This window comes from Camelina sativa, chromosome 10, assembly GCF_030686135.1.
Source record: "Camelina sativa cultivar CO46 ecotype springtype chromosome 10, ASM3068613v1".
Taxonomy (NCBI): domain Eukaryota; kingdom Viridiplantae; phylum Streptophyta; class Magnoliopsida; order Brassicales; family Brassicaceae; genus Camelina; species Camelina sativa.
Genome location: NC_141889.1, coordinates 14,641,917 through 14,653,012, shown reverse-complemented (window position 1 = coordinate 14,653,012; position 11,096 = coordinate 14,641,917). Strand labels below are relative to the sequence as shown.

General features: G+C 33.3%; 1 protein-coding gene and 1 pseudogene across 1 annotated transcript; one reads left to right on the top strand and one right to left on the bottom strand.

The window, feature by feature from the left end:
* The first annotated feature begins 2,520 nt into the window (after positions 1-2,520).
* On the top strand, positions 2,521-4,983 carry LOC147936152 (uncharacterized; annotated as a pseudogene).
* A 397-nt stretch (positions 4,984-5,380) lies between these two features.
* LOC104720421 (uncharacterized) lies at positions 5,381-5,866 on the bottom strand. Its single transcript, XM_087469278.1, has 2 exons — positions 5,741-5,866; positions 5,381-5,659 (listed from the first exon to the last, which is right to left on the bottom strand). Exons 1-2 carry the CDS (start codon positions 5,864-5,866, stop codon positions 5,381-5,383), a joined length of 405 nt encoding a protein of 134 aa, XP_087325404.1.
* Between the last annotated feature and the right edge of the window lie 5,230 nt (positions 5,867-11,096).

The window sequence follows — 11,096 nt, the reverse complement described above, 5'->3', positions numbered from 1 at the left end:
TCAGCTATCTTTTTAGATCAATATTTAAAAATATGTTATTTAATTAATTATTTTCCCAAAAATCATGAAATCCAAAAGTTTGTATCAGTTATGTTTATTTTGTATAATTAAAATAAATATTATCCTAAAGATGAGTTGTTTGCCAAAAAAAAAATTCCTAAAGATGACTTAAAACCAAATTAAATAAGAGAAACAAAACCTATTTTATGCATACACTTTAAAATTAGAAATTAAATTGAGTCTTCATTTCTTGGTTTCTTCCGTTGTTCATCAATTGGTTCTTGACGTTCCTCACGTTTTCCGCTTTTGGTTCCACAATTGACTTCATCTGAATTTGTCTAAAAACATATAGATAAACCACTAATATGTTAAGTGAAATAATATATTATATTTAGCAAACAAAACACATCAAAATATATAACATATATATTTACCTTTCTTTCATCTATAATCTCCGACACCATAAAAGTTTGATATGATGCATCAAAATTATACTTTTTAACTTGAATCTCGAATAAATTAGTATTTCCAACAATTGATTTCACACATGGGAATGTCTTCTAACTCTTGTTCGCCCAAATCAATCTTTATCTGTGTGAATAATAGAATAACAATAACTTAATTTCAAAGCATAATATTTTTATCCATACAATTAAATATAGTTTATATAATTTATTGTTCTTACGTTTTCTCCAGTTGTTCCAGTGATTTTTTCTGCATCTTTATCAAATATAACAAAAGTTGCTGAAGCATCTCCATAGTCCACTATTACTTCAATTCTAAATCTGCAAAAATAATTATTTTTTTTTGAAATTTTAAAATAATGAAAAATAGAGAAAAATAATAATCTACCTTAGTACTCCAACATATGGTGATTTACCACACTTTTTGTTTGTGCATATAAGAGAGGTTGCTGATTTTGTCACTTTTTTAGAGCAACTCGAACATGATATGTAGTACCAAATTTTTCGTAACACTATTTCAGTTATAGTTGCTTTGACGACGAACTTTTTTTCCTGCATTTATAATAATATTTGAAATATATCTCATTAATAATTTTATTGATTGTTCAATAGTATATATTCATTATAAAGTTAAAAAGGAGTTTATTTTTACCTTGCGCTCATCTGATGAGACATATTCCCAAATATCATTAATTGATTGTTGGTTTTCTGGACGTATATTTTGTTTAGTTATGCCATCCAAATTAACCTAACATTCACCATCATACCTCAAACTATTAAAGTTACATTGGAAAGTTAGTTTATAACATGAATTAAAAATATTTAACAAAATATAGTATAATTTAAGGTTTGAGATTATACCTCTTTCGAAATGCATCAACCGAATCAGAGTCATGATTCAAGTAAAATTTAGTGCCTGAGGATGCTGACAAATATATTTCACCTTGATATATCTTGACTAAGACGCTCGTCATGATGAGTACAATATTATTATTTTCCACTCTACGATATTTGTCTTCCAAGAGTTCTGCTTGTTCTGCCCATAATGTTGCAGGTATTTCGTTTCCACTTAATCATGTAAGATAAATTAATATTAACTCCTGAACTTAATTAAAATTCATAAAATATAGTTACATAAAATAATAATGATATATGCATCAAACTTACTCTTCTAGTAATAGAGTCAAAGTGACCTTTCTTAACGTGGGTGTAGTAGTAGCATGAACATCAGTTTTGTCCATATGTTTAATATATCCGATTGCATCTGTATTTAAATAATGTTAGACATACTTATATGACTCATATAATATACCCCAACAATTTCTCGTTAGCTTTTTCATACCCCAACTTTGATACCCTGCAAATTACAGCCCCAACTCAAGGTTAATTCAAATTTCCTATCTAAAATCCATCGAATTTTTCTGTTTCGACATCCGTCCAAACGGTGTTAAGCGAAAGATTAACAGTTGATTAGTCAGCTTTGACGTGGCACTTCGGCTTGACAAAACGACGTCGTTTTGTCATTTTGGCATGTGTTGAGCTCTGAAACAAAACGACGTCGTCTTACAATTGGGGTTTTAAATCGATTTCTTCCCCAAATCGATTTTAGGGTTCATATTGTTTGCTAGAAAGAAAAGAGAGAGTGATTGAGTGTAGAGATGGGTGATCAAGGAAGAGAGTGAGTCTCGTAAAACATATATTTGTGGGTTCGTGTTCTGTGGATTTCAAGAGTGAAAGGTTTCGTGTGTTGGCTCGTAGGGTTCATGTCTGCTCGCATCGAATCGAGAGCGTGGTGATTGTGTTGGGTCGACGTCGAAGGTCAAAATCGGGTAATTGAGAAGACAATATGAGGTAATGATTTGCTTTTTGGTTCAATTTCCTGTCCAATTTTGTTTTTGGGTTCAATTTCTATCAAACTTTTCGGGACCGTTCAGAGCAATTGAATTGTTGTTTTTTATGCCTTTGTTGTGTCAGTCGTATTGAGGTAACATTCACTGTTTACTATGGTGGATATTGGACATCAAATGATGGGGAAGATGCTTATATTGGTGGTGAGATGTTAACAATTGATTGTAAGGTTGAGGATTTTTATACACAGATGGGAAATACCTTTGGTGATGCTTTCTATGGGAACAATTGTGGTATTGATTCCCTTTTGAAGATAGTAAGGATCGGAAGGAATTAAGTGATAGTAGTTACGGAAAAATGTGTGATGGAGCTCGATGGGTTAAAGATGTTAACGTGTTTGTATCTGAAAGAACATATGTACATGAAAGGGATGCAGATCCGTGTGAGGAGGAAGTGAGAGTTGAAAGAAATGTGGATCCTTTTGTTGATGAAGATGAAGATGAAGAGTTTGACTACCATAATACTCCTCCTAACTCTGATGATGAAGGTGATGAGAAGAGGCATGTAAGATGCAAGCCAGGAAGTGGTCAGTTGAAGATGCATCAGATTTTTGAAAGCTTGGATGAGTTCAAGGATGCTTTGGTAGATTATGCATTGAAAAGTGAGAATAATATTAAATTAATCCGATGGGGAAAAGAAAAGTGTGAAGCAGTGTGTGGTGTAAAGGAGAGTGAGATCCCTTGTGAATGGAGGATCTACTGCTCCTATGAAGAGTGTATTGGAAAGTACAAGGTGAAATCGTTTGAGCATGAACATGTTTGCATTCCTGATGGATATTGCAAGATCTTGAAATCAAGAGTACTTGCAAAGATGTTTCTGGATGATATTAGGACTGATCCTGACTTTAAACCGAGGACAATGGAAGAGGCAGTGATGAAGAACTACAATCTGATTGTCTCAAGAGATAAGTGTAGAAAAGGGAAGAATAAGGCATTGGATATCATCAAGAAGGAGCATGAGGAGCAGTTCTTTAGGCTCAAAGACTACCGCATAGAGCTGATACGGTAAGTTTTAATAATTTGACTAAGTATTTGATTTTTTGACTAATTATTTGACTAATTATTTGACTAATCATTTTGATTTAGTAGGTCAAATCCTGGATCAACTGTGGAGTTTCGCAAATCTTGGAAAGCAGTGGACCACATGATGAAGGATCAGAAACTTTGGATGATGAAGGATCAGAAATTTTTCACAGATTCTATGTGTGTTTCGCAAATCTTGGAAAGCAGTGGACCACATGATGTCGTCCTATCTTTGGACTAGATGGATGCTTTCTTAAAAGCACTCTGAAAGGAAAATTACTAGCAGCTGTTGGGAGAGATGAAAACAATGGAATGTATCCATTTGCTTGGACTATTGTGGATGTAGAGAATGAAGATAATTGGGCTTGGTTAAGAAACATTAAGGCAGACTGTGAAAAAATTGGGGATGGTCAGGGTTTCACGGTTATATCTGATAGGCAAAAGGTGAGTTTTACCAATAACTTGTGCTTGTTTGGTTGTATAGGGTTTATTAAATAGTTTGTTAAATAACTTGTGCTTGTTTGGTTGTATAGGGTTTGTTAAACGCTGTAGAGAGAGAGTTGCCTAAGGTCGAGCACAAGATGTGTGCAAGGCACATTTATGGGAATCTTAAAAAGCAGTTCCCATGTCAAAGCGAGATGAAAGGGTTGTTCTGGAGAGTTGCTGAGACTTACATACTGTCGGAGTATGAGGCTAATCTGGAAAGGGTTAAAGCTTATGATATGCGGTTGTATGATGCAATAATGCAGAGGAATCCACAAAATTGCAGTCTTGCCTTCTGGAAACCCACAACATCGTGTGTAGATGTGCACAACAACTTCTCAGAATCATTCAACAATGCAATTGACCCCTCAAGGTATTTTCCAATGGTTAAAATGTTGGAGATCATCCGACGGAGAACAATGCAGCGTATAGAGTTGAGGATGAAGAAAGCATGTCTCCACAAAGGTAGGTTCACAAAGAGAGCGGCAACATTCATAACTGAGGAGCAGGAACGTCTTAAATACACCAAGTACGTTTCAGGGTCCGCACAAGGTAGGTGTGAAGTTCTTGATTGTGGAAGATCTGTTAGCCTACATATGGGAATGCGGACTTGAGCTTGTCGGAAATGGGAGATGAGTGGACTCCCATGTCGTCATGCACTACGAGTCATTGCCGAGAAGAAGCTTAATCATGGGGATTACTCATCTCAATGGTATTCAAATGCAAAGCATAAACTTATTTATTCTTCCAACATAGAACCATTTAATGGTTTGCGGTTTTGGAGGAACTCTAGCGATGTAATCAAACCACCTGCTCATTTGGTTGAAGAAATTGAAAACATGAAAGGAAGAAAACCAAAGCCAAAGAGGAATAAGCCCAGACATGAATCTCCAACAAAGAAAGCTTCAAGAAAGAGAAGAATTATGCATTGTGGAAGATGTGGAGAAGCGGGTCACAATATAACAAAGTGTAAGAATATAGTTCTAGAGATGCATAGGCCAAAAAAGAAGACTCCAAGAGGTGAGTCACAAGCATCTCAGTCACAACAAGCATCTCAGTCACAAGGACCATCTCAGTCACAAGGACCGATCCAACCAACTCAATAGTTTATCAGGTTTATCTTCTCTTTTAAAGCTTACTTTGATGGAGTTTAGTTAAATCGTGTCTGACTTCAACTACTGTTTTTTGAAGGATTTGTTGTTTTGGAATATGGATTGGAAGTTTTAAGAGGAGCTGTTTTTTGGAGGTTTTGGAAGAGTTGTGATGATTTGGTGGTTTTTGAAGCATTGAGGATGCGACTATAAGTTTTAGTTTTCAAGTTTCTAGGATATTGTTGATCTTTTTAAATAGATGTTGAACAAGTTGCTCAATGTGAACAAGTTTTTGAACATGTTTCTCAATGTGAACAAGTTTTTCCAATTACTTCTTCTTATACATTACAACTAGTTCTTCCTTCTTACATGAATACATCAGCAACCCCTTACAACTTACATACTCCACTACTCAAAACAGAAACATGTAAATGAAAATCATCACCACAACACATCCGATTATATTCTTCAAGCTACGAAGCTCCATTTTGCACTCTGTAATCTCCTTTTCAATCACAGCTTCACAAACACGAGTTTCCATTTGGAGAGTTTCAACCTCTGATTCACAAGCATTGAAACTCTTTTGTAATGTGATAGAGTCTTCTTCCACAGTATTCATTTTCAACTTCATATCCTCTATCTCTTCAACCATACACTCATCAGTCCACTTAAAAGTGTGATACCATCTACTCTGCAGCAACTTAAAACAAGCAAAGTAAAATCAAATATTAAAACAAGCAAAGTTAAACAAAATTTTGTCAATTGACAATACCTCTTCAGATCCTCTTGGATAGGAGTGAAACAGTCTTCCTGGATTTTTGGCAGTCCTCGACGTAACCATTCTCACAGCTTCACCACATCTGCATCTCGTTGGGAACCCTCTTCCTTGATCACCCATCTCTACACTCAATCACTCTCTCTTTTCTTTCTAGCAAACGATATGAACCCTAAAATCGATTTGGCGAAGAAATCGATTTAAAACCCCCAATTGTAAGACGACGTCGTTTTGTCAAGCCGAAGTGCCACGTCAAAGCTGACTAATCAACCGTTAATCTTTCGCTTAACACCGTTTGGACGGATGTCGAAACAGAAAAATTCGATGGAGTTTAGATAGGAAATTTGAATTAACCTTGAGTTGGGGCTGTAATTTGCAGGGTATCAAAGTTGGGGTATGAAAAAGCTAACGAGAAATTGTTGGGGTATATTTTTGCCGTTTTCCCGTTGAACGATCTTGGGAAATTTTTGGTGCATTTGTTATCATCCATACACTTTGGCCCGCAAGGTCCATGCATCATAAATTGTTCTACCAATAAGAAACCTTCTGGATCACTCTCCTTATCTGGTAACTCAGAGCTAATGAAACTATCAATATCTTCTGGATTTGGATTTTGTTTTGATTCTTGTAACTATAAAAGTATGTGTGCATGAGGAAGTCCACGTTTTTGAAACTCGATTGTATGAACAACTGTTTAGGGAACGAATAAAACACTTGTAAACTATTTTATGTTAATAAATCTTAATATTAATAATATTTGGTAATAAATTATAATAGTACCTGCTGTAATAGGGCCAAAAAAGATTCCATCCTGTAGGTCTTTAAGAAGTTCTTCTAATTTCATTTTAAATACATGACATTAAATATCAGGTCTGTCATTTGCATTCTCATTCCTCGCCTTTTTATATGGTCATTCACTTCTTCCCATATTGGATTTGCTGTTATAGTAATGAAAATGTATGGATTTCCATACCGTCTACATATTGCCATTGCGTCTCGATAATTCTCTACCATGTATCGCGGTCCGCCTGTGAATGAAGATGGTAAAATTATTTTTTGGCCTAGTTTTTTCGAATCTGCATCTCCTTGTTCAACTGCATCACATACATTATTGTACAGATCCGCTCTAAGTTTTTTCTGGTTATACAGATAAAAGTTTATACGTTCTTGTTTCATAGCAGTATATGCATCAACTACATATTGATGGAAAAGACGGCCTGATCGAATTATTGTTCCTGGAGATGTCAATCGTGTATGTATTTGGTATGCATAATACTCTCGCATTGTCACATATGACCTCTTCGTAGTATATCCTTCTCTATATGGAACTGTTCTTTCCATATAACTTTGTTCACCATATGGAAACAATAAAGGATATCGTAGAGACATGTACGATGGATGTAAAAAGCCGATGTATTGTGGTTTGTCCATTTTTGGATACACTATTACATCTCTCTCACAATTTGGAATAGTCATGTCACTCACAATAAGTCCAGCAATCTCGTCTCCTTGTGGGAGGTCAAATTGGCTACCACGCTCTCTATTTTTGATAAATCTGATTGAGTATTCTTCAATTGTTCCGGATTCGTATCTATCTCTAGCAATTCTGAACACTTTAGCTAACTCGTTGTATTTGTCAAGCATTTCAATTAATCCGCTGAGAATACTTTCATTCAACTCATTATTTCTTCCTTTGGCAAGTGCATTGAGACGATTATGTAGTTTATTGGCGGTATCATATATGTATAGCTGCGCAAAACGTGGTATATCTTCTTCGACTGGTAGTAGATATCCAATTTTTTGGTAATTTTGACCATGAATACGAAAAGTGAAAGGTCCATTTCCTGAATTGATATCGTAATCAATTTTTCCACCCATTGATGTAAAAGCAATCATTGAATTATATGCTCGTATGTTGTTCCGAAACGATGTTGACTATGACAGTAAGTCATCTAAATAAGTTGGCGGTTGTCGAGATGGTTGCAGCACAACTCGTCCTTGTTGACAACAAATCGAAAATTTCAATTCTTTCCCACTTTGTTTAAGACTTTCAGATTTCCACACCAAAGCCTCACACTAATTACATGTCACTAATTCATTTTTTTCCTCTTTATTGTTTCCTGAATAAAGAACAATACATTTTTATTAAAAAACATGATTTTTATTGTAATTTTATTAATTAAATAATTATTATATTCGAAGATATTGAACTACATAATATAGGATATAATTGTTACCTCGTGACGTTTTATTCCGGAGACATCTTCGTTTTTGGTTTACATCATGATTATATTGATTGTTATCAATACATCCTCTATTAGATGCATTGCCATCCAAAATATATTTCCTTTTCTTTGTTAGATTCCCTTGCAAGATATATGTGGTTAAATTTGATGGGTTTGAGTCTTTGCTAGTTTTTACTTCTTTTGATCGTTTGTAATAAATCCTGAAATATCTGTTTTTGTTAGATGAAAGTGTTTCGGTAAAAGAGGAAAAATTTTAAAGGTTAAAGTTGTTACCATTTTCTTAGCTGCATAGTTGTTATGTGGGGTCCCTATATTTTGTAAAATAATATTAGTCAATAATAGAAAAATATGTATGAGAAGCTGAATATGAGTTTTATACTTACGCATTGATTTAGTTTATCGACCCATGCTTGGAGTGTAGCTAGTTTTAGCCGCATATGATGTTCATCGGTAAGCACCTTCTCCATCATAATAATTTGATCATTATTCATAATAGTTTTATTCCTTTTCTTGGCTGAGTTTTCATTATTTTCACAGTTTTGGTTTCCATCTGTAGTGCTCATTATGAAGCTGTGTTGTTTAGCGCTAAGCAAAGCCAGTTGAAATTCTTGTTGTCTCTCTTCGATCATCGCTATTTTATTGTTTGAACGTTCTTCCTAGCGAAATATCTAATTGAGTTTGATTGATACCATTAAAATCACGTCTTCCTCTATATATATATGACAATGTGAGAGAATACATCTCCTTGTGGGAGTATCTTCGTATAATAAGTTTTTTTTTAAGATTAGGCGAAGGAGTATCTTTACATGTATCTTTTTTTGTAAGATTATTTGTATGTTTTTTTTTGTGTATATTTTTTTGGTTTGATTAGAGGATTCCTAATCTTTTAAATTACAAAAATAAATTAATTTACAATTATTATTTTAATAATCTACAGCATAATATATTGTTTAATTTACAATTATTATTTTAATAATCAACAACATAATATACAATAACATAATAAGATTTTGACACATGTCATGATCTGGTGAGACATAATAAGATTTTGATACATGTCATGTCATGTCATGTCATGATCTAGTGAGTTAGTAACTTTTGAAACTATACTTTATATAATAAGATTTAACAATTTTTTTCATAATTTTTAATCTAAAACTATTGTTTAATTTTTCAACTACTATATATATATATATATATTCTAATAAACGTGTGGTTGATATATATATATGAAAATCTTGTGATGTTCTTTTCCCAAAAAAAAAGTTCATATTGTGTTCTATTGGTTCTAGTAACAGTGTTCAGTTTCGGGAATAATGATTTGTTCTAGTTAATATAACCTCTTGTAGGCACTATCGATGTCTAAATATGTGCCTAGCACTAATCCAAGAATGCTTAGCATATAAAAAAATTAGCCTAAGGCCTTGACTGAACAGAATTTTGAGGAGCATTATTATTTTTATCTTCTTATCAACATTTATTAAGAAACTATATATGGAATCATTAAAAAACTTCAAATGCTCTCAATTGCTTCCTTTTTTGGTACATAAATTTTATGCTTATATAAATTTTATTATTATTTATATTTTATATTGTATTTGTTTGTTAAATCATGCCTCTTTTCTCATAAAATTTGTGAAATTCATGGATCATCATTGTCATTACATGCACTCAATTATTGATACTTTTACGTGTATACTTACTCGGTTATAGATCCACACATATTAAAACTTCTCGAACCAAAATATTTAATACTACAAAATTGCAAACTACTCGCAGAGAAAGTAATATGAACACATGTATATAAAGAACAAATAATTCTTCCTTTATTAATGTTTAGAAAATCTTCTCAAAAATAAACACAACCTCTGTTTTTCCTTATGATCATACATCCTCCCTATGTTCTATATTTATATGGTTCTAGACTTCCTTTTCTAAAACATCCTAACTTCCTTTTTAGTTTAGGATTACAACTTTTCCTTTTCCTAACTAGATTCCTAATTTTGTTAAGGATATCTATTCTAGAAGCTTACACTACAAGAAAACATGCATTTTGGGACTACATTTTGTGACTACTTATTCAGTCGCAAAATATAGCAATGCTTTTGAGACTAATTTGCGACGACTAAACGACTACACAAAAATTGCAGAGAAAAACGTCGCTTATTAACGACAAAACATACAAGTCACAAAATGGTCTTAACTTAGCGACTACAGTAGGACTAATTTGCATCGAAACTAAATTCATCTCATAATGGTCACAATCTTGCGACTACTCTGTGACGAACTATATAGTCGGTAAAGAGAGTCGCACAAACGTCGCAGATTGAGGACTTATTTGCGTCCATATTTTATACCCCTATTTAGTAACAAAGACGTCACAAATTGCAACGATATTGTGACTGATATCTGAAGACATTGCGACTAACACCTGATTTAGCTACTCTTTTAAGACTGTTTAGCCACTCTAAATATTTTTTATTTTGAAATTTCACATTTGAGATTCATTTACATGTTTAGGTTGAAGTTTATGCTTTGTTTTGCTCACCTTATCAATAATAACTTTCTCAAAGTATTAAACTTCCATGACTATAAACTAAACATCCATAAGTTCAAAATTTATCTTAAAAATTACATGTTCTTTTATATGAGAATGTGTTGCAATGAAGAAAAATTCAAAACTAAGTGAAGTAAACATTGTTTTACTAAATCTTACTATTACATGTACTTTATACTACTAATATGCGTTCGCTTTAGTGATTTATATCAACAGTTTTGTTCATAATGTAAAATTCAAGATTTTGATTGTGTGACGTATATATGGTAGTCTTAAAAGGGTCACATATTGCGACTGATTTGCCACTATGTTACGACTATCTCTATTTGTCACTCTTCTGCTACAAATTAGAGACCTGCTTTGCAACGATATTGTGACTGATATCTGAAGACTTTGCGACTAACACCTGATTTAGCTACTCTTTTAAGACTGTTTAGCCACTCTAAATATTTTTTATTTTAAAATTTCACATTTGAGATTCATTTACATGTTTTGGTTGAAGTTTATGCTTTGTTTTGCTTACCTTATCAATAGTAACTTTCTCAAAGTA